The sequence below is a fragment of the Lolium perenne genome, chromosome 3, assembly GCF_019359855.2.
Source record: "Lolium perenne isolate Kyuss_39 chromosome 3, Kyuss_2.0, whole genome shotgun sequence".
NCBI classification, from domain to species: domain Eukaryota; kingdom Viridiplantae; phylum Streptophyta; class Magnoliopsida; order Poales; family Poaceae; genus Lolium; species Lolium perenne.
In genome coordinates this window covers 284,837,259-284,863,821 of record NC_067246.2, presented here as the reverse complement: position 1 = coordinate 284,863,821, position 26,563 = coordinate 284,837,259, and the positions used below count along the sequence as shown (strand labels likewise).

Here is a 26,563-nt window from a genome sequence, read left to right as displayed (position 1 = left end):
CAGGGGTAGCTGTTGATGGAGAGTTTGATTTGCTGGCACACACACAGAGGCCCTTCGTACTCAATTTGCTCGAGCACAAATCAGGAGTTCCAAGTGGGAGAACAATTACTGTTGAAACTTCAACCCTATGCGCAAACGTCAGTTGCTAATCGCCTGTGCAAAGTTGCATACAAGTTCTTTGGTCCGTTGACAGCGGGTCAGCCCATCGGAGCAGTGGTCTACAAGCTCCTTTTGCCACATGACAATCGCATTTTATTCCCAATTACTCACCAGTGATTAGTGAACTACCTCGTCCACCTGATCTCACATCGGCTGATGCTTCGCCGGTCGAAATTTTGGAGCGCCGTATGGTTAAGAAAGTAATCAGGCTTTGGTGCAGGTCAAAGTTCGTTGGAAATCTATGCCAGTTGAGGCAGCCAAATATTATAGTGCTACGTCGTCGATTTCCGTTGGCTTCGATTTGGGAAGGAGCTCCGTTCGAAACTCGTGTTCCTCTCCTTCCGTCTGTTCTGTCATCCCATGCTTGCTAATATCACCTCCTACCTCCAGTTCTGTCTGATTTGTCCGCAAATCAGCGACGGGTCTTGACAGGAAATTGGGGAACCTCAGTACCTCGGGGGGCTTCAATTTTCTGTCTCTACTCTCTAGTACGAAAAACTGTTTAGCATCCAGCTGCCCTACTAAAATTTTGTTTTCGTTTCTAGGGATACTGGAGTATCGTTAGACTCAGGGGATGCAGTGCACTAAACTTCATGATACAATTATTTGTGTGAGCTTGCCTTTTTTTATTTCGTTGCAAAAAGCTGAAAATTCAGTAAAGATGCATGTTTGAATTTGTTTTGGCTCGTAGCCAGAAGGCTTGAACTTGAGGCAAATATTAAAAAAAAAAGTGATACAACTATCCCTGCAAACAATTCCAATGCAGATAGCACAATGTAAAGTAGTAGAGTAAAACGACCCACAGAGAAGCAGCTGCTGCAGCTGCTGTAAGGGCATCTCCAACCGAGCGACCCATCCCGCGCCCGCGCGTCCGGATGGGTCGAAACGGACAAAACCGCGTCCCAGCGCGCGGACCCATCCCTAAAACGGATGGCCCAGCGCGTCCGGGACGATCCAAACCCGGCCCAAATCTTGGACGGGTTTGCGTGGCCGCGGACGCGAAAGGCTGGTCGCTCGCGTCCTCCCCTTGTCCGCCCTGGCCCGCCTGTCTGCCACCCAAAACACAAGGCCGTCGCACACATCTCCCCACCGCTCCGCCGCCACCCACGGACCGGCGATTTGGGAGCGCGTCGACGCCGGCCATCGTCGTCGAGACGCCGGCAAGCGGGGCGGAAGCATAGGTCGAGGTCCCGGACAACTACTTCTGTGCGAAAGTGGATGCAATTGGCAAGGTAGGCCTCTCTTCGTACCAGAAATGCACGGCAGCGATTAGGATGCTCGCATATGGCGTTGCCGGTGATTTCGTAGATGAGTACACGCGCATGAGTGAGTCAACCGGCTTGGAATCGATGTACAGGTTCTGCAGAGCTGTGATCGGTTCGTTCGGAGAACAGTACCTCCGTCAACCTAATGCAGAGGACACAGCTCGTCTGTTGTCGATCAACGCTTCCAGGGGTTTTCCTGGGATGCTTGGCAGCATAGACTGCATGCACTGGGAGTGGAAGAACTGCCCCTTTGGTTGGCAGGGGGCATACAGCGGCCATTCTGAGGGGTGCACAGTCATTCTTGAAGCTGTTGCTTCCCATGACACATGGATTTGGCACTCATTCTTCGGAATGGCTGGCTCGCACAATGACATCAATGTGCTGCAGCGCTCTCCGGTGTTTGATAGGCTAGCGTACGGTCAGTCCCCTGATGTGGATTTTGAGATCAATGGCCACCACTACACCAAGGGGTACTACCTTGCTGATGGTATCTATCCACCTTGGGCTACACTCGTGAAGACAATCCGAAACCCCAACTTAGAGCAGGAGGCAAGGTTTGCCAAAGAGCAGGAGGCAGCCCGGAAAGATGTCGAGCGGGCGTTTGGCATCCTCCAAGCTCGTTGGGCTATCGTCAGACACCCTGCCAGAGCCTGGGATGTGCAAACTCTGTGGGAGGTGATGACCGCTTGTGTAATCATGCATAACATGATTGTTGAGGTAGAGCGGGATGATTCACTCTTTGATAATGACTGGGAAGGCCAAGGAGAGTTGGTTACTCCTCAACGTGCTCCGGCATCATTCCAGGACATTCTTCATGCGCACCATGAAATTCGAGATCTAGCTGTGCACAACCAGCTTCAGGCTGATTTGGTCGAGCACATGTGGCAGCATGTAGGCAACAATGCTGCAAACAACAATGATTAAGCCTAGAGCATTTTGTATCGTTTTTTCATTTTATTTGAATAATACTTTATCCTTGATTACATGGACTATGTAATGTGTAATACATTTTGAGCATTTGAACTACTTTATATATTTTTTCTATAATTTATTTTGCGTTTTTCTAGTGAGTTTACAAGAAAAACATACCATGGGGCGCCGCGACCCAAATCTGGCGCGTTGGGCGCACCGCGCGACCCAAACGGACGCGCGGACGCGGGGCTCCGTCCGCGCGTCCGCTCGGGTACGCAAACGGCCCAAAACGGACGGCCCAGCGCGTCCGTTTGGGTCGCGCGGTTGGAGATGCCCTAAGATCTCGGTACCAAACGGCAGAAGGACAGAGTTAACACCGAAGTACATCAAAGTTCACCAAAGTCAATTCTCTATCTGGCATCCTTTAACTGCCAATTTAGCCTCATACAATTCATGATCTGTATTCCTTCGATTTTCCTTGTTTGCTAGAGAGATCATTGAGCTAGGCTAACTGATCTCCATCAGTGCAATTCCGCGTTCTCCTGCGACGACGAGGCTACATACATATGATGCTCTTGTAAGAAGTTTTGAATTATTGAAAATGTAGTTCTCTATGTATAACATATAAAAGGGTGAAGACAAAACAAAACATGTCAACTGCTTGGTTTTTCCCTTTATTGCAGGGCAAGAAGTATATAGTGCCCCTCAAGGATACGTATTCCGCCACTTCGGCGTTAGAGCATCTCTAACAGATCCCGTAAATCCCGCCGGAACTGAACTTTTCCGGCAAATTTACGGGTTCGGGCCGAAACGTGCGCAGAACAGACACTGAACTCGCTGTCTGGCCCGAAAAACTTTTTCGAAGGCCCGAAAAGTTTAACACTCGACCCCTACTAATGCAGACCCAAAGACAGTTTACACGCCCAAAACTGAACGGATTTCTCACTGCTCCTCTAGCGCTGCCGTCCGTACAACCACCTCCAGCCGGCGATTTCTAGCTGCTGTGTTAAAATTATGCATCGCTGACCAATCTCGTGGCTGCAGGCGGCGCACGCGGCGGACGGACACAGCAGGCGGCGCGTCAGCAGCTAGCAGCGCGGCCAAGCAGCAAGACGCGGGCGGAGCAAGCAACAGCAGCGCGCAGCGCGGCCAAGCAGCAACATTGATTAGTATTGGAGTCTAATTGGGCAAGAGCTGGCCTCGATTGATTAGTATTGGAATTTAATTGGGCAAGAGCTAGCATGCCCCGGCTCCGTCCGCGCGGGCTGAGCAAGCAATCATGGTGATATTAGTATTTAAGTTTAATGATTGCTGTGCATAGAGTCTACCCAGCTCCATCCGCGCTCGGCTCTTTCGTGCGCGGCCGTCCTCCAAGCTCGCGGCTGCAGCCCGGGGCACAGCCGCCTGCCCGGGGAGATCTAGGCAGCGTCGGGACAGTTCTTGTGAAGAAGATGATAACTTTTGGAATATTCCGTTTTTCAGTTTCAGTTTACGGGGTCTGTTCTGCGCCAGCCGTTTTGCGACCCGTAAACATGTTTTCGGAAGACTGAACTCGAGTTTTTCGGTTTGGACTTTTACGCTCTATTAGAGATGCTCTTACAGTTTTGGAAGATACACTTACTAACTTTCAAAGCTATCTTTTCTTGGGTATAATTGGAACTTTGTTTTCTCTCAGAGTTAAGCAAAATTCAATCCGGGCAATCCTCACGTATTGAAAAAAGAAGCTAGAAAACAAAACAGATACAGGGTTTAACTACAACGGAGCCACGATATTTTTTTTTTTACCTTCTTGTGACCTTGGTGTATGCAAAATCCATAATACGTCCCAGACTGAAGTCAACAATGTTCTTGTATCTGCAAAAATGAAAAGCATGATGTTATTTGCTATATTTTTTTCATCATTTAGTCTAATTGCTGAGAAAGAACAGTGCTCAGTGCGGTATCACGGTGGTGGCATAAAAATGACTTGAAAGCAGCCATTCCCACATGGTTGAGAACTGGCTGTTTTCAAATCAATATGAAGGATTTTTTTTTCAAGATTGTACATTACCTGTGGGTATTGGAGTTGCAGAAAGAAACAGTGTGGTCTTGCGAAACTGTAACCAAAATCGGATGTCTTGGAAGGCAATTGACAACAGCAACAGTGCACCATTTTTCTTGGAGTCCATTGACGTTCCGAATACATGTCTCCATCCCCAAATCCCAGATCTGGTAAATAAAAAGGATGAAGGAGATCGAGATATTAGAACACTATGTTATGCGATATTATTGTTTTTCGCTATATCTGCATCCGATATTGTTGAATAATGAAGTTGGCTTACACATGCAGTCCCAGAGGCAGATCCTGCAACAATAAACTCCTGATTACCATGAACGACGAAATAATGAACCGACGTCAGTTCAGCCATCCCGCACTCCAACGTGGTAATAGGAGTGTCTGAAAATATGCTCCAGATCTGTGAATCTTCCATTGATTAGAAAAGGTGGAACGAAAAACCTTTCAACACAAAACGTGATAGCTCCACTAATCAACCTTTATTGTGCCGTCCCTGGAAGCACTAGCAAAAGTGTTGCTTGTAGCCAGCGGGTTAAACTTCACTGACTCAACCCATTTGGAGTGTGCTTGGAATGTCCTAATGCACTCCCAGCCATTCTCCCAGTTCCATAGTTTGATCAAGTTATCGTTCGACGATGATAGGACAAATGGATCAGTTGGGTGAACAGCCAGTGAATTGATCATGTTCTCATGAGCTTGGAATTTTCTCAGCTTGTACTTTGTCGCATATGTATACACGTGGATGTGCCCCTCATAATCACCGGCAACAAACCACTGCTTTTGTGCGATGAATCTAACTGCACATAATAGAATCTTGTACATGCTCGTGATGAATCTAACTGCAGATACTACAAGACTTGGCTTGTTCAGGATGTCAAATGTCATCAATCTTCCCTGCTTACAAGCGAAAAATTATGATGGAAGCTCAACAATAGGATTTGTGCTCTATAAGTGTGTCATGTATTTTTGTATTGAACTAGTCAAGGTGTGTATCTATTCTTTCCACTGTAGGGCTTTGGTTTAAAACTTCCTAACAAAAATGGTTGTGTACCAATTTCGCAAAAGGAAAAATGGAAAACTCGAAGCTCTATTGTTTGAAAGAGAAATCAGGAAAAAATTGGAGTTTCAAAAATTTATGGTTTTTATACTTATAGGTGGTACCTACTTACCTGTAAACTTTTATGAAGAAATATGTAAATTTGCGGGCATAAAAAATAATACTTGAATTTATAACGGGTTGTTTAACATTTACTTATATAAAAATCAACGAATATGTTTTTTAGTGCACAAATGTACATATTATTAATAAAAATTTACAGGACTAAAACTCCAAAAATGTAAGAGTGTTTTTTAAAATACTAAGCTAAAACGGGCGCACTTTGAGTACATATCGAGAGGTAATCATATGGAGAATGGCTCCTCCCACCTCCCTCCTCCCACCTACCACCCCTTGACCTAGCGCCGCCGTCGTCGCCGCCGGCCTCCGGCAAGCCTCCCATGGCCTCCCCCACCCCTTCCCACGTCTCTGACACGCCAGCCAACACTCCGGCGACGGCAGGGACGGAGGAAAGGCGCTGGCTTGGCGATCTGGACAGCCCGCTCTCTTCGGACTCCTCCTCCGACAACTCCTTCACCACCGCCGTGCAGCGTGCTCTCGCGTCTCCCGCCTCTCCGGTCTCGCCGGCGGCGACGGCGGAGCAGCCTCTGCCCCAACCTGGTCGCCGCTTCCACGCCTCCCCGGTCCGCTTCCCCGTGCCGGAGCCGTCTCCGCCCCGCCGTCCTGCGCGCGCGCGCCGCGGCCGCCGGGCCCTCGAGAGGCGCGTCCCTCACCGCCTCTCCAGACACCTGCCTGCGTCTCCCCGCTCCGCCGCTCCCCGTGTGGACGCGGACGCTGACGGGTTCGTGCAACCTCACGGTCGTCTCTATCGCCGGCGAAACCGGCGTTCGCCTCGCCACCACCTCCACCTCCGCCGCCGCCGCCCGCTCGCCGGCCGGTGCCGGCAGATCTTTGGGGCCTCTCGCTTCAACCGTTGTCGCCCGGGTCACAAGGCCGTCGAATGCTGGTATCCCGGTAGATGCCTCCGATGCCATGAGGAAGGGCACCGCGCCGCCGACGTCGCGCTCGCACGCGACAACATTCCCCTCCTGCCGTCGAGGACCCAAGGCCGGCACAACGTCGTAGGGCGAGCTCTCCTCCGCCACCGCCTCCTCGGCAGGCTCCTAGGTCGGCGCCGGCGCCGCCCACCACCATCCTTGCGCGCCAGCCCCACGACAGCGGCCGCGCCCGCACCCCTGCTTTGGACAACCGGGACCCCCCCGTGTCCAGACGGGCTGCACCGGCAGCCCCCCCCGCCAACAACCAGGTCGTCTCTGCTACTGCCCCTGCCGCGGGCGTCGCCGCGCAACTTTCACCTCCCAGCCTCGAGGAACTCATGCAGCATCGGCCTGAGCGCACGCTCTGCTACATCCGCCGCTCCCCTACTATCTCGGAGGCGGAGAGCGCTCTTGCGGACGCGGTGACCGTCATGATCGTCGGCTCTCGGCCGGCGGTCTCTCGGCCCAGCTCGCTGAGTTCATCTCGGCCAGGTTCAGCATCGCGCCGGGCTCCTTCGACATCTACGACTATGCTCCCGAGGATTTTCTTGTTCACTTCTCCAACAACGACGACCGGAACCGCACCCTCGCCGTCGCCGGCGTTCTCTCTGCTCCGACGTTTAAATGCACCATCAAGCCTTGGACTCGCCTCGCCCACGCTCAGGCCTGCGTCTGCCACTACAGGGCGGTCGTCGACATCTACGGCATACCACCGAACGCTTCTTGCTTGGGCACCGCCAGCTCCATCCCGGCACCATGCTCTGTCTACGAGCGCATCCTCACGGATCGCTCGGACCGATCCAAGTTTCGTGTGGCTGTCTGGACGCTGGATCCCACCACGATCCCCTTCTCTTCCGTCCTCTTCGTGGAAGAGCCATCTCCCAACGCCGCCGGTGACGACACCCAGCTCCATATGCTGGCCTACAACATATCCATCAAGGTCCGCGAGGTCACGCGTGTTTCCTCCGGGCCGCCTCCTTCTCCTTCACCGTCGCCTTCCAGCAACCGCGGCGACCGCTGGTCCAGACACGACTCGAGGCGGCAGTATGACTCCAGCCACAGCAATGGTCGTTCGGTGAACCTCCCTGATCATGGTCGTGACGGCAATGGCGCACCTCCGCCCTCCTCTCGCTTTCAAGGCCAGCCGCGGCACCGGCAAGTCATCGACATCTCATCATCCGCCTCCTCCGGGTCTTCTTCTGCCCCCTCGTCGAGGCCGCCGGCGGCGAGCTCGGCCGCTTTCGGCTGCTCCGGCTTCCAGCACAGCTCCTCTCTCCGCGGCGGCGCCGCCGTGGCAAAAGGGCCGGAAAGGACAACGGCCACCCGTCGCCGCCCGACAAATCTCTCGCAAAGATGGGTGGTCAAAAGCGTTGGCTCGACATCGGCTGCAGCGCGCGAAGCCGCAGCAATTTCAAACGAGCCGCCCGCAGCTAGCCACGTCGATCCTCCACCCCTGAGTCTGGCAGATCCCATGCTTAGCCAGCACACCACCAGCCCGCCTACACCCACCACCAACCACTCCATGCCTGCCACCCATCACCAAAACATGCAACCGCCTCTGCTGCCACAAGACACAACGACTCTTTGCTGCTCTGATCCCCATCCAGATCCACCTCCTGTCCAGTTCCTCGTTGGTTCTGTCCTTCTCTCTACTGCTGTCGGCCCGTCTCCCATCACTGAAACTGCCGCAGGCCCACCTCCGCTTCCTCGCCGGGACACCTCCCCGAGACGTCTTCCACCCACGCACCGATCCTTGACATGGTCATCCCCGAGTCTGCACCGCCGGACCCACCCGCTCGCCTGCGGCCCCACCCTCCGCCCTTGAGGACAAGCAGCTCTCGCCGCACCAACGCCAACTCCGGCCCGGCGCCACCTCGCACTTCGGCAGCCCCTCCCGGACGGTCTACAGTCGCCAATCCAGGAATCCATCAACGCCGGATTCTCCCACCCCCACTCCTTCTGCCGACCATTGCTCCCGGGCAGCTAAGCTCAAAATGTTGACCTCTCCTGCAAAGCACTTGCTGCCACGGCCTACTGTCCAAAAAACCAGGCGTAAGGTCATTCCTGACAACTTCATCCCACGACGCAGCAAAAGGGTCCAGGCCCGTGGCGCTGCTCGAACGGAAGGGCCCTCCCGTAGCTGCACTAAAGCCATTCTTCTGAAGCTTGGTATCTGCGTTGAAGACGATGACAGGGCCGCGCCTTCGCCAGCTGCCTTGGCTCGATATGAGCAGCAATTCAGAGAATCATGGGGCGTAATCAGATCGCTGCCTTGGCATCTCTCGTATGGCTGGGATTTGCCATCCGACGATGAGCTCGCGGCGCAAACTTCTGCCGCCAACAATCCTCTGGTCGTTACTGGTCGCTCGCGCAGATAAATGGTAGCTCAACCCGTCTTGGTCGTTAACTGGAATCCTAGGGGGCTCAACGCCCTTGGTCGTCGCTCTGGTGTACGTAACATGGTTCAGTCCGCAGGGGCTTCCATTGTCTGCCTACAGGAAACTAAACTTGCGCACATCTCCCTTACCATTGTAATGCAAACTCTGGGTAATGCATTCCTGGATTTCGTCTACTTGCCGGCCTCTGGTACCCGCGGTGGTATCCTCCTTGCTTGGAAACCTGACGACGTCTCCGGATCTGACCATGACATTCGCAGATTCTCTGTCACTTCCCGCTTCACTAATGGCTCCAGCCTCCTGGTGGCTTACCACCGTGTATGGGCCTCATTCTCGATGACGAGCAGGTTGAGTTCCTTGACGAGCTGCGTGATATTCGTGCTTCTCACAATGGGGCCTGGATTGTGATGGGCGACTTCAACATGATCTACCAGGCCTGCGACAAGAACAATTCTAACGTCTCCCGCCGTGTCATGGGACGTTTTCGTCGTGCTCTTGATGATCTCGAGCTCCGCGAGCTTCCTCTTCATGGTCGTCGTTACACTTAGTCCAACGAGCGTGCTACTCCAACCCTCGAGCGTCCGGGACCGTGTCTTCAGACCGTTGATTGGGAGACCGGCCACCCCAATTGCTTCCTTACCTTGCACCGCCACTCTTATGAGTGACCATTGCCCCCTCGTCTTGCACACCGAGCTATCCTCCCCACAACACGTACGCTTCCACTTCGAGTCCTTCGGCCCCGGATCCCTGGCTTTCATGACACCGTTCTAGCCGCTTGGGAGGAACCGGCGCATGGTAATCCCATCACCATTCTTGATCATAAACTGCGCACTGGGCCGGAGGCTGAAATCCTGGAGTGATAGGAAGGTGGGCAACATCAGCCGCAAATCGAATGGGCCAAGGAACTTATTCTGCGCTTCGATACGGCCCAGAAGATCGTCGCTTAGCCCCCGGAAGCCTGGTTCCGGGAACCGAAAAGAAAATATCCGGGGCTCTGTTCTCGCAACGAACCATTGCCCGTCAGCGATCTCGTATCCTTTGGCTCAGAGAAGGGGAAGCCAATACCAAGTTTTTCCACTTACACACCAACCATCGTCGACGGAAAAACTACATCCCTCAGATTATTCACAACAACGAGCTTTTGATCGATCAAGAGCGCATAGAGCAAGCTTTTGCTGATCACTACGAGCAACTATTCGGTGCACCTCCTGACCGTGAATTCACGATCAACTTTCACGCCATTGGAGTTCCTACGCATGATCTTGCCTCCCCGGACGATGAATTCGACGAGGAGGAGGTTTGGGCCGCCATCAAGGACTTGCTCGGGGACAGATCGCCCGGCCCCGATGGGTTCACCGGTTCCTTCCTCAAAGCCTGTTGGGGTACGATCAAGGTCGATTTGATGAACGTCTTCATGGCTGTTCGCCTTGGCCGATCTCTTCGCTTCGCTAATCTCAAAAGGGCCCGCATAACGCTTCTACCCAAGACGCAAGAAGCTTCCTCTCAACGACTACAGGCCAATCAGTCTCGTCCACTGCGTGGCTAAGCTAATCGCCAAGACCATGTCCAGGCGGCTTGCCCCTGTGCTACCAACGCTCGTCTCTGCGAACCAATCAGCTTTCATCAAAGGCAGAGCCATTCATGACAATTTCATGCTGGTACAGCAGCTTGCCAAGTCGTTCCACCGCGCCAAAGCACCCACTGTCCTCCTCAAACTCGACATCGCCCGAGCCTTCGACACGGTCTCCTGGCCATTCATCATTGAGCTCCTACAACATCTAGGTTTTGGGCAGATTTGGATCAATCTGGTGTGCCTGCTATTATCCACTGCATCCACGCGGATTCTCGTCAATTCAGTGCTCGGAGATGAGATTTACCATCACAGGGGGGTTCGACAAGGTGACCCCCTGTCCCCCATGCTCTTCGTGCTAGTGATGGAGATTTTCCACCTGATAGTCGATTTCGCTGCTCGCCTGGGGCTGCTGTCTGCGCTCCCTGGCAGCCGTGGCGCCTGTCGTACCTCTCTATACGCCGATGATACGGTCGTCTTCATCAAGCCTTCCATCTCTGACTGTGCAACCTTCCGAGATCTCCTGCAGATTTTTGGCACAGCTACTGGGCTTCACACTAATTTCCTTAAGAGTTCTGCCACGCCTATTCGCTGCAGCGCCGAGGAACGGCAGATCATTGCTCAAGACTGCTCCGCCCGGTCAAGGATTTCCCCATACCCTACCTTGGTGTTCCCCTTTCCATCCGGAAGCTTCGGGCCCGGGATTTACAGCCCCTCATTGATAACCTGCACGGCAAACTCGCAGTCGGGCGCGCTGGTCTCCTCTCCAAGGGCGATAGGTTGGTGCTCATCAAATCTGTCCTTGCATCAACCCCCATACACATCATGCGGCCATCGACCTGCCTACGGCGATTTCCGAAGCTATCATCAAATGCCGCCGCACTTTCTTCCGGGCTAATGGTCGTTCGACGGTGGTGGTTCTTGCGCCGTGGCGTGGAGCGATGTCTGTCGTCCTACAGACCTCGGAGGCCTCGGCGTTCCAGGATATCAAGCGCATGAGTTGGGCTCTCGAGCTAGGTGGCTTTGGCTCCGTCGATCAAACACTGAGAAGCCCTGGGTTAACTTCCCTATCCAGACCAACAAGCACATCAACGCCTTAGTTCATGCTGCTTCCCACATCCACCTCGGCAGCGGTGAGACGGCCCTGTTCTGGTCTGATAGGTGGATTGACAAACATTGCATCGCCGACATTGCTCCCGAGGTCCTGATTGCTTTGTCAAAACACGTGCCAAGAATACAAGGACAAGGCCACGGCACTTCCCGGCAACGCTTGGATCCAGGACATCGTCGCTGCTCTCTCGCCGACGGGATCATCCAGTTTCGCATTTGGTCGACATTCTTCAGTCCACACAGCTCTCTCCCGACACCCCGGACACCTTGATTTGGCACTTGACCGAATCCGGGGACTACTCATCCAAATCTGCTTATAGAGCTCTCTTCGAAGGAACGGTCACCTCACCCCACTATGATGCCATTTGGACGTGCTGGGCCCCCCTCAAGTGCAAAATTTTCGCTTGGTTGGCGTCCCTGGACAGATGTTGGACCAATCAGCGAAGACAGAGACACGGCCTCACCACTGACGATACTTGTGCCCTCTGCGATCAAGGCTCCGAGTCTATAGCACACCTCATGGTTCAATGCTCCTTCTCCCAACAGGTTTGGTTCGACATTTGCACTGGCCTCAACCTCCAAACCTGCATGCCAAACCAAACAGCAGAGTTCAAGGACTGGTTTGCGACGGCCACTGCCAATGCCCGTTCTGACTCTCAAAAAGGAGCAAAGTCCATCGTCATACTCACCATGTGGAATCTGTGGAGAACACGAAATGACGCCATCTTCAACAATGTTTCACCCAACAGGCAGCACGTCGTCCAAACCATTCTCGAGGAAGCCAAATCCTGGTCGCTAGCTGGTGCTTCTGCGCTGCGCCGTTTGCCTTTACATGCTAGACCTCCTGACCTTCTGTCAGATGATCCATCTGTTTAGGTTAACAAAGTTAACCTGTATAGTTCTTTTCTTTTGTTGTTTTTTCTCTTTCTGTTGGCCCTTGCCTTTTGTACTTTGGTTTGCTCCCGTGTTCTTGACGGCTTCTTCTAATATATAATGACGCATGCTTTGGCATGTGTTCGAGAAAAAAAAAAAATACTAAGCTCCAAGAGACTCAGAAACCAAACCACCGCTCTCATAAAAACAAACCTTTACAGGTAAGCAAACAACATTCTACTTTGTATTGCATCTTTTTCTCGTTACACACTGCATCATGCGGGCTCCAGGCTCCGCACCTCAGAACCACGCAGGAGCCATGAGGCTACATACCTGGGTCTGATGGTTCCAAATGGAGACATACCCATTCCCATGGCCAACCAAAATCCTGTACACACAAGAGGATGCTTAAATAAGGAAAAAAAAAACTAGACCGATTTGAAAACCTCATTTAATATTTGTAGTATTAACTACCATTACAACAAAGTTTAAATGGTACATTATGACCTTTCAGAGACATAACATCTTTACAGTAGTATACAAGCTTAATTTTCGCATGATGCCTATTCATCAATTTGAAAAAGGAGGATTACTAGAAAACTTTTATCTAAATGATCATCGATGTAGGATAGAGCTGATTCTAGACCATTCTTGAGGAAATATGCATCTTAGGAGGTTATTGAAAAAAAAAAACATCTAGAAAAAGAAATATGTCAAATGGGTTTTAAAAAGTTGTCCTGATATTAATATCAAACATCCGTCCATGATTGGAAAAGCACAACACAGCCGGTTTACAAAAACCGCATTACGAAAAATAGTTTCCACCAAAGTTTATCACACGCTGCCTTTTGGTATTGTTTGTGATAATGAAAAGAGAATCTGAGTGAAAGTTGTGACAAATGATTTATTTTATTGGGCTACCCCAAGCCCGTCCTCGTCTACCCTTCGAATCCAACCTAACCATTGACCGGCCACCCAATCGAAGTCTCGCTCTCTTTTACATCCTCTCTGTTCTCATCCTTCTCCATCCTCCTACCTCCGTAAATACAAAGCTCAGTCCAGCTTTTCTCTCACCGCCTCTGTTTCCCACACTTGTAGAGTTCGCGCACGCTGGAGGCGTCGTCAATTGGAGAGGGTCACGCTGACGATTTTTTTAGTAATGTTCCAAAATATGAGATAAAATATTATGTTTTATTGTGGCTTTGGGGAGGTCGGATGCAAGCCAAGATTCTAAAACTAAGCTGATATATCCATCAAACAAGTAAAACACATCATTATGTAAATATTGGTTCCGCATGTATTTAGATGATTTAGACAGATATATTGACTGATACGGCCGATATTTGAATATATATGTCTAGCGATATAGACTTATACATAGACACTAAAGTTTCTTTTTACAAAAACTGAATAAAACTAGGCATTTACAAGTTCTAAGTATTATCTTTAATTAACGAGAAAAAAAACTTGGAATCATTCAATTATGATGGTCAAGCTAACATTGTCCATTGTTTCGTACTAAAAGGCATGTTATGAACAAGGGCAATGAAGAAAATGCAGATATGTTTTCTCCATAATTAAGTATCATCCGATATATCACTCGATCTCTGAGATCCAGTATGCCGAAGGCGAACTGATATGAACCCAATAAACTTGACGCAAGCCAACAATTTTGGGACCTCTTTTCAGTTGTAAATGATGTGGGTCGTATAGGAATGGAGGGGAAGAAATTGGACCGGTAAGAAGTTTGAAGCCGCATGGCCAAAGACGTATGTTATTTGTCTAAGTGTTGATTGCTTGCGCTTGCGCACTTTTGTTGTGTTCCTCTTACAATTAGTAGGGCGATAGTTTGGAACTGAAGTTCTAAAAAACTTTTTTTTCGAGAAAACGCGAAGGACCTTTGTGTTTCATTTCATTGAAAAGGTAGAACTTCCCAAAGTTCTAGAAAACTCGTCTCATTAAAACAATGATTAGCTATTTTGGATAACATGGAACCTTTATAGGTTGGGCTAAACTAGGTTTTAGTTTTAAGACTGCAATGAAACACCAAATAAACCTACTCCTAATATTTTACTTCAACCCAAGATCCAATCATCTAAAATAGGTGTACATTAGTGTCACAAATAAGAATGAAGCTCAAGTGACCTGTCAAACTAATGTATCATATATATCAGTCTCTTTTCAATAACAGAAATATTCTCGCATGCAATTGACGCAAAGTAATTAAACACTGGAAGCATCAGACATACCAAGGCTCGGTTGGGTGAACATCTGTTGTACACACTAGTCCCAAATCTTCCGTGCAGTCTATAATCTGTACTGGTACGGACGGCAAATTAGTTCATGACAAATAAGCAAGATGAAAGCCAGATCAATTTAAATGAATTTATGTTACCATGATTTTCGGTCGGATTGCCTCCCAGATAGTATGCGTGCAACAAAGGAAGAAATATCAAACAATATCCTCGTATGTAACTGATAATGAGTCAAGTTCAAGTGCCTAAAAGGCCAACTGACCTCAAAGGTTGCTGTATCATCCTCTGGCTTGCAAATGGTCGAATGTGTTATCTTATGAGACCTACCTCTGTTATCATTTACATGCAGCGGGTACGAGCTTAATTTGTTCAGTGGGTTATCCATCAACTCACTCTCGATGGAAATGCAATGGAAGATCTACAAGAAATAAACTTCTGTAGATTTAAAGTATGCACACTTTCATAAAAATATCTAGCTACCAAAAAAATGAATTACTTGCAGTTTTTCAACTAGTTTGTAACTTTGTATTCGAGTATCTTAGAAAATGATAAATAAATATACCTGGTCTACCCAAAAGTCGTAAATAATGGTTTTATACTCCTGGGAGTACGTACCCCCACTCCTCATATACCATATAGATGAATTGATTACACCCTTATCATTTTAAATATATGTCAATAATAACTACTATGGCTCACAGTGATATTTTTCCTATATAAAGAATGACTATTTCCCAAAATGGGAAGACGGTTTTCAACCTATAATAAGGCTTTCTCCTACTATCGGGTATAGTTACAGCCACATGTGTTTGATCTAATCGAGGCAGTACCTATCATAGGGGGAGTATATATCTGTAGTAACTATACAGTATACAAGACTATTTATGTAGCATATATACAATACTTTAGGAGGAGTAATATCAATAAATGGACTCACCTGTAATTCTTTCATGTACATCGCTTTTTTTAAATCTTAGCAAATGTATATAAGTATATCCAAAATTGCAATATGAGACTAGATTCGATATATATATATAGAGAGAATCTAGTGCCACAAAATGACTCTGTACTCCCACGTTAAAATATACCACATAGATAAAAAAAATATTATACCACTTTATCATTGTAATATATTTTATTATTAAATATTAGATACCTCAAAGTGAGTTTTACGAAAAAATCATTTTAGGCTACATACTTTATACCATTTGCATATGTACCGTATTTTTGTACGTAAAAATTGTTTATTCAAAAAAAAGGGTCCCAGTGATTTTTTTCGTGGTAATTGTATTGGGGTATATTAGAATAACTAATGAGGTATACTGAGAATGATAAAAAGGAAAATGATTCTGATTGAGGGCATTTATATGGGATGTGTTATCGGCTACTATTACTCTCCAGTTGAAGATTGGTCACCATAGACATGCATGTATGTTCAACTTTATTTAGTAAGTAAAAATAAACAAGAAAATAAACATAGAAAATAAATAAATTGTGCAATTAGTGATTAGACCTTATACATCGATGACCGTATGTCCTTATCAGGAGACTGTATCATAGTCTCTGTCTCGTTCAGCTTACTGACGATTAGGCCTATACTCGGCCTTTTATATCGATCGGCTTCCACACAGCTTAAAGCTATTTCGATGCATCTCCTCACTTGTTCAAAATATGAATCCAAAAGATACACTGATGTCTCATAGAGCCTTTTTGTCCAGTTCGCATGTACCTACAATATTTTGACACAAAACATATTAGTATATCCAACAAGATTGCAGCTTTATGGGTGAAATCTACATTGTTTTTCTCAATAAAGTCTTTTCTCTTACAAGCTCTATGAATTGTTGGGAAGACATTTCATCAATTCTGAAGTAGCCTGTTGGTCCGGTCATTATCTTTATGATTACAACACCTAAGCTGAATATGTCGAACTTATTTGAGATAACAGCCGCATCAATGTATTCCGGCGGGACGTAACCACTGCACAATACATCAGATGTGTTACTGTGTTACATCATTTCGTGTTAAATTAAATCCAGTTTCCATGAAGTAATCTTACTGTGTTCCTAAAGCACTTTTTGTCACTTGTGTTTTTCCTCCGCTGAAAAGCCTTGACAAGCCAAAATCCGCAAGTTTTGGAACCATATTGTCATCCAACAATACATTGGCTGGCTTTATATCCAAATGGTACATAGGAGATTGCAGTTCCTCGTGAAGGTATTTCAATCCTTGGCAAATCCCATTTATTATTGCATAGCGTGTGCACCAATCATGTCCAGTAAATTCATCTGCATCAATAAACAAAGAGCATCCTCAAAACATTTGTGTTAAGAATTATGCATAACTTGCTACCTCCTAATGTAGCATACCAGAAAGATACTTGTCAAGACTTCCATTCTCCATATACTCGAAACAAAGTGCTCTCTTGGTCATCTCAGCAAACACCATTTTCCCATCAAACGGTAGGATTTCTCGTCGAGTTTCATGGCAATAGCCAACTAACCTCACAATATTCTTGTGTTGGAGACTTGCAAGGTTGAGATACTCCTTCTTAAATTGCTCATCATCAAGTCCTGGAATGTAATGAAGCAACTTCACAGCGATTGTCTCCCCATTTTTATGCTCTCCCTGTTCAATATCGGTATCCATGGTTTAAGTTTCTCCTTTGTAAAACCAATATCCTCTGTTGAAATATGTATAAACCAGAACAGGATTCTTAGTAATGTTTGAATATGAAGTGGTCCACATCCTCTATTGTTGTATATTGCAGCTTGTTTGTGATGGGAAAGAAAATAGCACAACAGGGCATGATCAAGTATGCAAGGCAGTAACTAAGAAGTACGATAGGGGACAAATCAACTGTGGCTTGTGAACATCAGCGTCCAGGCACAAGTATGACGCCATCATGTAAGACTACATGGTACTATTGGCTATAAACCATACATACGTTTTAAACATACCTTGTAAACACTTCCATACGAACCAGCACCAACTTTCTGATCGTCGGAGAAATCATTTGTAATTTCTTCTGATAAATGTAGAGGCATAAGCGTTGGTGCACCACTTGTGTTGTCCATTGTATTCCTTTCTCTGGTCGGAAAATGAGTAGAAGACAGTTAGCGGAGAGAAATACCAAGTTACAAGTAGAACAGTGTTTCTTGCCCATTTAACTGATTTTCTCCTAGCTGACCTTGCACAAAATCCTTTCAGGAAAACTCGGCAGCAAATAAAATACAAGGACCTGTATGCTAGATTAGTCACATGATTTTTTTGGTGATTCTGCGGCAAACAGCTCACTTCATGCAGAAATCAACATGGAATAAAACGTATTTGCAAATGGGTATTACATGAACAAATCAAGATGTTGCAGGGGAGGCATAATTTGTATCGTATTTATATTAATATATTTCCTTAATTTTTAGCAACTATTGTCATCTGAAAAAGAGTTTACTCACACCGTTCAACTTTGGAACCGTTGCCTACTTCCTCACTGTTTTATTTTAGTTCAGTCAATGTGGAGCTGCGGTACCTGATATGGATGCGGAGTAGAGAAGAGCAGAGCAGGACTCCTGACTGTGGTCTTAGCTCTTTAGAGATCTGAAGCAAACAAAGCCTAAGTGTCTTCCTACAAAGACTTACAGGGATCGGTATAAATGATGCATCTTCCCAGCAGTGCTGGACTGATAGGAACGAAGAGAACCGCAAGAGCACGAACCTGGATGAGATCCGAAGTGAGGAGCGTAGTTTCTGAAGCTGAAGCAGAATGAGCGGCTAGCAAGCTCAGCATGTGGAAGTCGATCCTTGTGGTCTGCAGGCTGTCCCGCAGGTCAACTCAGACGCGTAGAGGAATAGGAAGGAAGTTTGACTGAATCACAGTACTTGCTGACCGGTTAATCAAAAGTTTTGATGGCGACCCACCAACGAATAATTGATTAGCAGCTTAACTACAGTGAGACATCCAAAAGAGGTTCAGGAATTAACTTCTTGCAAATCATCAGTATTCGCCTGGATAACGCTGATACTTGCCTAATAAATCAGCCATCAAGAAGAGTTGAGCACTTAGGCAATACCACGAACACCTTGTGTGCAACCGATCTCACTAAAATTCAGTTCAATCAAGAACAGTAAGAAGCATGGCGTAGGGTCGCAATATCATGACGCATTCACAGCCAAATCCCATCGGACACAAGCGGAAAACAAAAGGAGAGTGTTGATCGGAGGGAGGGGAGGTCAGGTCACTGGATGTGTGCAGGTGATCACGGGTGGAGGGAGCCAAGGAGGGCATTGGCAGTGAGAAGAGGAAGGAGCGTGGAGGATCAAGGACGTGTGACATTGAGCAGGCGCGGCTTGCAACGAGGTGGCCACGCGTCCTGCGGAGGCCTCGGGCCTTGGCGATGAGGAGCGGTGTCGTGTGGGCTCAGCGGCCAGATGCTCTGCCGCATCCAGCAGCAAATCTCCGCGAGACGAGTTACAACTTGGAGCATTTTTTTTTTCACCAAACACATTACAAACGTAGACGGATATACACTCATCATATGAATCGTACGCACACTCTATTTAATAAGCACCTACCGAGTTTAAAAAAGTGATCTGACGGATCTTTTTATTGAGGAAGTCACCACGGATGTCTCGGCTATCGACGGAAACATCATCTCCCACTGAAAAATATTTCGTCTTTTAACAAAAAAATATTAAAATGTTAAATTTAAGATTTGAACTCTGATGTGCTTGGGGTGTCACTACTCTCTTAAAAACCATAGGTTGGAGCATAGCAGCCTAGCAGGTACCACAAAGGCACAAACAGCAAACTGTAAAACATGGATGCAGTTTGTTGTAAATAGTTTTGCGGTTAAAAGTAATAATTCGGTAGATTATAACATGTAAGAATATATCTCAAATATTCTGTCATCTTCTTCGCACACATCACGACACAATCATGCTGCCCCGACAACAGATCCGAGGCTCCCGCGTCGCCATGGTGTCCACTAGCTCCTCAAGCGGTCGTGGGGGTGGATGCGGCGGGAGCTCGACTGGCCACGATGGCGAGAAGGACGAGGCCGCGAAGAGGCGCTCTAACGCGGCGTGCCTCCGGGCTCGTACCGCTAGACCAAGTATGGGCTTTCGCCGCCGCCCATGTTCTGCCGACGGGAGTAGACCTTCTCCCGCCATGGCGCCTCCCCCCTCGTTCCGCGTCCACCTCCCCGTCGACCCCCCCCCCCCCCCCCCCCCCCCTCCCCCGGTGCGGGTCAAGATGGAAATCGAGGACACGGTGGTGCCAGGGTTCGCTCCCGGTGATTACGTCAAGGATGCAGACCTTGACAAGGTCGTCAGTTAGCTCGAGAAGAAGGCCGGCTTCACGTCCAGTGATTTCGTCGTCGACGACGACGTTGCAGGACTTGTAAGATAAAAAAAAAGGAGTTGTTGGCCGATAAGAGGGATGAGAGGAAACGTCGAGGCAAGAGGCAAAAAAGAGGCCATGAGAAACTACTACGATGTGCGAAGGATAAAGTTTGAGATTGATGAGGACAATGCAAGATCAAGAGCCAAAGAGGTGAAGCTAAGGAAAAGAAATTGGACTTCTTTGCAATATCAAATGCCAAGTAAGTTGAGCTCAAACTTCTCTTCAAGGATAACTTGATCATGACGGTCGAGTTGACCACCATGACACTAGATAGAAGGATGTGCTTACAGTAAAGGTAAAGGATGATCCAAGATCTCCATGAGTTGATCACTCAATATTTATTTATCTTGTTGTTTATGTGATTGTTTGTAGACTATGTTCCATGTGGGATCCGTTTGATGGTACTCTAGTAATTGTTGGGGTCACATATTTGTTTGAATTTATTTGCTATTTTATTTCTAGTTTGACTCATTTCTATGACTATTTGGCCAAATGCCAAGGTTGTCAAAAAAAAAAAGTGGTGGCGCTGATCAAATAGGTGGCTGCGTTTCCTCGCAAAAAAAAAAAAAAAAAAAAAAAAAAGGTGGCTGCGTTAGGGGCACCTACCAGTCGAGGGCGGACATAAGACAAAGGCTGCCTCCGCTCCCACCCAAACGAACCAAATGAAACATAAAAGGTGTCTACTATTCCAGAAACTGAATTAAAGAACACAAATATTACTATTGCAGAAATTAAATTGAACTACATTGTACTGCCAGCCAAAAGAACAACACACGCATGCAGCAATTGGCCTGCCTACAGCAAAAACTAGTTGCCAATTAATACACAGCGAAACAATTGTATTTCCGACATCACCATAGAAGAAAAAAAAGTTACTCATATGAGCTAAACATTATGCTCGCTCGACGAACACATCAGAAGGTTCAGAAGTGAGACCAATAACTGCACAACGTATGAAGTCTCATCGACAGGGAACTGACCAAATGTTAGACTGTATATTTGTACAACTGTATCTGTACCTGTATTGTACCTCTTGGTACCTATATATAAAGTGATAGGCCACACACCAGATGCGTTGAGCCAGTTTCCACCAAATCATTGTTTAACATGGTATCAGACTAGGTTTCGAAACCCTAGCCGCCGCCCCTACCCTTGGCCGCCGCCGCCGCCGCCAATCTTGGTTGCCGCGCCGCCGCCACGATCATCATCGCCATGAGCTCCTCTGGTGATTCCTCGTCCTCTTCCGCTGCTCTGCCTGCCTCCGCGGTTCCCACCACGCCGCCGCCCTTCATCCCGCCCCAACTTGCGGCCATCCTCGCCGCCAGCCACAACGCGAGCCAGATGGCTGCGTCTACTACGTCGCGCCCTCTCTACCTTGGCTCGTCGCAGTTTGCCTCGGGATTCTTCCCCACGCCGCCGCCCTACGCGCCGACTCCGATCGCGCCACCGCAGCTTCCGTCGGCGCCCCCGGCTTCGCTCGACAATGCCCTGGCTGCGCCCGCTGCGGCGCCCCCGGCTTCGCGCGACACCGTCCTGGCTGCGCTCGATGCGATGGCCTCGCCCGTCGTCACCACTACGGTGCATCCCGCCGTACCTGCGCCTTCCCTGGCTGCTGATGGCCCGGGCACTGGTCCTTACCAGCTCACGCACCTCATCACGGTGCGTCTCACACAGGACAACTACCTGTTTTGGCGGGCGCAAATTCTGCCGCTCCTTCGCAGTCGTCATCTCGAAGGCTTCGTCGATGGGAGCCACCCGTGCCCGCCTCGCCTCGTCCCCGCGGTCACCGCCACCGGCGCCCAGGTCTCCGCTGAGAACCCGGCGTACCGCATCTGGGTCGCACAGGACCAGGCCATCCTCTCGGCGCTCCAGTCCTCCTTGACGGAGGGCGTCGCCGGTCTGGTGGTGTTTGCCGCCACGTCCTTTGACGTCTGGGGCACGCTGGCGGACAGCTTCTCCGCCCACTCCTCCGCTCGTGCCTCCGCGCTTCGCCAACAACTTCATGAGTGCAAAAAGCTTGACTCCTCCGCGCATGTCTACTTCAACAAGATCAAGACCTTGGCTGACACTTTGTCCGCTATTGGGCAGCCGCTACGCGACACGGAGTTCACGGACTTCGTGCTTCATGGTCTTGACCAGGACTATGACAATCTGGTCGAGGCGGTGCGGGGTCGTGAGACTATGTCCCCTTGGGACCTCTACTCGCGCCTTCTCTCCACTGAGCAGCGTGTCAACGCCCGTCATGCCGAGCTACATGCGGCTGATCCGCACGCCCACGCTGCCTACCGTGGGGCCCCTGGTGGTGGCTATCGTCCCCCTCGACCTCCTGCCGGCCCGCCGGCTCCGCCGCCTATGGGAGGTGGTGGTCGTCCACCCTCTCCATCACCACCGCCCCGCACCGACCGTCGTGGCCGCCCTAATGTTGACTGCCAGCTCTGTGGCATCCATGGTCACTACGCCTCTCGCTGCCACCGTCGCTTCAAACGAGATTTTCTCGGCATCGGCAACGACGGACGCGGCAATGAGAAGCAAGCTGCCATCGCCGAGCAGAGCTCCACGGGCTACCCTGGCGCTGCCTCTCACGGTGGAGGCGGGTACACCCCGTCCTACCCGATCGACCCCGCTTGGTACTTCGACACAGGGGCCACTGATCACATGACCAACGAGGCTGGCCGACTCCATGCGCAGGAGCCCTACCGCGGCCGTGCACAGGTCCGCACCGCTGATGGTTCAGGTATGCCCATTACTCATGTTGGTCAGGCCTCACTTCTGTCTAGTTCCTCCCGTAGGCTTCATCTTCGTAATGTCCTTCGTGTTCCACATGTCACTAGACCCTTATTATCTGTTCGTAAGTTTACTTATGACAATGATGTGTTTTGTGAATTTCACCCCTTTCATCTGTTCGTTAAGGATCGGGCCACATGGGAGGTTCTACTTTGAGGTCGCATCCACCAGGGCCTGTACGCGTTGGAGGCGCCATCCCTTCCGGAGGTCTTCAGCACTGTTCGCACATCGGCGTCTCATTGGCATGCTCGGCTTGGTCATCATGCGTCCCCCATTGTTAGCCATGTTTTGCATCGACATGCGCTTCCTATGTCGTCTAGTAATAAAACTTTAGCAGTTTGTGATTGATACGTCTCCGACGTATCGATAATTTCTTATGTTCCATGCCACATTATTGATGTTATCTACATGTTTTATGCACACTTTATGTCATATTCGTGCATTTTCTGGAACTAACCTATTAACAAGATGCCGAAGTGCCGATTCTGTTGTTTTCTGCTGTTTTTGGTTTCAGAAATCCTAGTAACGAAATATTCTCGGAATTGGACGAAATCAACGCCCAGGGTCCTATTTTGCCACGAAGCTTCCAGAAGTCCGAAGAGGAGACGAAGAGGGGCCACGAGGGGGCCACACCCTAGGGCGGCGCGGACCCCCCCTTGGCCGCGCGGCCCTGTGGTGTGGGGCCCTCGTGCCGCCTCCTGACTTGCCCTTCCGCCTACTTAAAGCCTCCGTCGCGAAACCCCCAGTACCGAGAGCCACGATACGGAAAACCTTACTGAGACGCCGCCGCCGCCGATCCCATCTCGGGGGATCCAGGAGATCGCCTCCGGCACCCTGCCGGAGAGGGGATTCATCTCCCGGAGGATTCTACGCCGCCATGGTCGCCTCCGGAGTGATGTGTGAGTAGTCTACCCCTGGACTATGGGTCCATAGCTGTAGCTAGATGGTTGTCTTCTCCCCATTGTGCTATCATTGTCGGATCTTGTGAGCTGCCTAACATGATCAAGATCATCTATCTGTAATTCTATATGTTGCGTTTGTTGGGATCCGATGAATAGAGAATACTATGTTATGTTGATTATCAATCTATTGTCTATGTGTTGTTTATGATCTTGCATGCTCTCCGTTATTAGTAGATGCTCTGGCCAAGTTGATGCTAGTAACTCCAAGAGGGAGTATTTATGCTCGATAGTGGGTTCATGTCTCCGTGAATCTGGAGGAGTGACAAGAACCACTAAGGTTACGGATGTGCTGTTGCCACTAGGGATAAAACATTGATGCTATGTCTAAGGATGTAGTTGTTGATTACATTACGCACCATACTTAATGCAATTGTCTGTTGCTTTGCAACTTAATACCGGAAGGGGTTCGGATGATAACCTGAAGGTGGACTTTTTAGGCATAGATGCAGTTGGATGGCGGTCTATGTACTTTGTCGTAATGCCCAATTAAATCTCACTATAGTCATCATGATATGTATGTGCATGGTCATGCCCTCTTTATTTGTCAATTGCCCAACTGTAATTTGTTCACCCAACATGCTTTTATCTTATGGGAGAGACACCTCTAGTGAACTGTGGACCCCGGTCCAATTCTCTATACTGAAATACAATCTACTGCAATACTTGTTTTACTGTTTTCTGCAAACAATCATCTTCCACACAATACGGTTAATCCTTTGTTACAGCAAGCCGGTGAGATTGACAACCTCACTGTTTCGTTGGGGCAAAGTACTTTGGTTGTGTTGTGCAGGTTCCACGTTGGCGCCGGAATCTCTGGTGTTGCGCCGCACTACATCCCGCCGCCATCAACCTTCAACGTGCTTCTTGGCTCCTCCTGGTTCGATAAACCTTGGTTTCTTTCTGAGGGAAAACTTGCTGCTGTGCGCGTCATACCTTCCTCTTGGGGTTCCCAACGAACGTGTGAGTTACACGCCATCAAGCATATTTTCTGGCGCCGTTGCCGGGGAGATCAAGACACGCTGCAAGGGGAGTCTCCACTTCTCAATCTCTTTACTTTGTTTTTGTCTTGCTTAGTTTTATTTACTACTTTGTTTGCTGCACTAAATCAAAAACACAAAAAATTAGTTACTTGCATTTATTTTACTTAATATCATGCATGTTTTTATTTCACTAGTTAAGCATAATGGAAAACAACAAAAATATGAGAGACCTTTATGAACTTTATCTTGAATTAGGACATGATGTGTTTGAAGAGAGAATTAAAAAACCCATGGAACTTTATATGCATGCTAATGGGAATGTTATTACTATGAATGCTTTGAACACCATTGTTGCTAATGCTATGGAAAATTCTAAGCTTGGGGAAGTTGGCTCTGATGAGCATGATCTTTTTAGTCCCCCAAGTATTGAGGAGAAAATTTTCTTTTATGATTACAATATGCCTCCTATATATGATGATAGCCACTTTGTTGAATTTGCTTCCACTACAACTAATAAAATTGATTATGCTTACGTGGAGAGTAATAATTTTATGCATGAGACTCATGATAAGAATGCTTTATGTGATACATTGTTGAGTTTGCTCATGATGCTACTGAAAATTATTATGAGAGAGGAAAATATGGTTGTAGAAATTTTCATGTTACTAAAACACCTCTCTATGTGCTGAAATTTTTGAAGCTACACTTGTTTTATCTTCCTATGCTTGTTACTTTGCTCTTCATGAACTTGTTTATTTACAAGATTCCTATGCATAGGAAGCATTTTAGACTTAAATGTGTTTTGAATTTGCCTCTTGATGCTCTCTTTTGCTTCAAATACTATTTCTTGCGAGTGCATCATTAAAACTGCTGAGCCCATCTTAATGGCTATAAAGAAAGAACTTCTTGGGAGATAACCCATGTGTTATTTTGCTACAGTATTTTTGTTTTATATTTGAGTCTTGGAAGTTGTTTACTACTGTAGCAACCTCTCCTTATCTTAGTTTAGTGTTTTGTTGTGCCAAGTAAAGTCTTTGATAGTAAAGTTCATACTAGATTTGGATTACTGCGCAGTTTCAGATTTCTTTTCTGTCACGAATCTGGGCTAAATTCTCTGTAGGTAACTCAGAAAATTAAGCCAATTTACGTGAGTGATCCTCAGATATGTACGCAACTTTCATTCAATTTGGGCATTTTCATTTGAGCAAGTCTGGTGCCATTTTAAAATTCGTCAATACGAACTGTTCTGTTTTGACAGATTCTGCCTTTTATTTCGCATTGCCTCTTTTGCTATGTTGGATGAATTTCTTTGATCCATTAATGTCCAGTAGCTTTATGCAATGTCCAGAAGTGTTAAGAATGATTGTGTCACCTCTGAATATGTTAATTTTTATTGTGCACTAACCCTCTAATGAGTTGTTTCGAGTTTGGTGTGGAGGAAGTTTTCAAGGATCAAGAGAGGAGTATGATGCAACATGATCAAGGAGAGTGAAAGCTCTAAGCTTGGGGATGCCCCGGTGGTTCACCCCAGCATATATCAAGAAGACTCAAGCGTCTAAGCTTGGGGATGCCCAAGGCATCCCCTTCTTCATCGACAACATTATCAGGTTCCTCCCCTGAAACTATATTTTTATTCCATCACATCTTATGTGCCTTGCTTGGAGCGTCGGTTTGTTTTTGTTTTTGTTTTTTGTTTTGTTTGAATAAAATGGATCCTAGCATTCACTTTGTGGGAGAGAGACACGC

At 48.1% G+C, this 26,563-nt stretch overlaps 1 protein-coding gene across 3 annotated transcripts; it reads right to left on the bottom strand.

Moving 5' to 3' along the window:
* Nucleotides 1-2,702: 2,702 nt before the first annotated feature.
* LOC127344247 (uncharacterized) lies at nt 2,703-18,629 on the bottom strand. Of its 3 annotated transcripts, none has more exons than XM_051370473.2 (16): nt 18,406-18,629; nt 18,220-18,287; nt 17,651-17,780; nt 17,060-17,318; nt 16,750-16,978; nt 16,520-16,670; nt 16,204-16,419; nt 14,953-15,108; nt 14,831-14,851; nt 14,685-14,749; nt 12,769-12,823; nt 4,870-5,286; nt 4,658-4,792; nt 4,387-4,544; nt 4,122-4,190; nt 2,703-2,892 (listed from the first exon to the last, which is right to left on the bottom strand). In XM_051370473.2, the coding sequence occupies exons 1-16, from the start codon at nt 18,475-18,477 to the stop codon at nt 2,844-2,846; spliced, it is 2,250 nt and encodes a 749-aa protein (XP_051226433.1). In that variant the 5' UTR covers nt 18,478-18,629; the 3' UTR covers nt 2,703-2,843. The 3 variants fall into 3 exon arrangements, with proteins under 3 accessions (XP_051226433.1, XP_051226434.1, XP_051226435.1); XM_051370474.2 differs by having other exon boundaries at nt 18,220-18,315; nt 18,406-18,627; XM_051370475.2 differs by lacking the exons at nt 18,220-18,287; nt 18,406-18,629 and having other exon boundaries at nt 17,060-17,373; nt 17,651-17,783.
* Nucleotides 18,630-26,563: the final 7,934 nt, after the last annotated feature.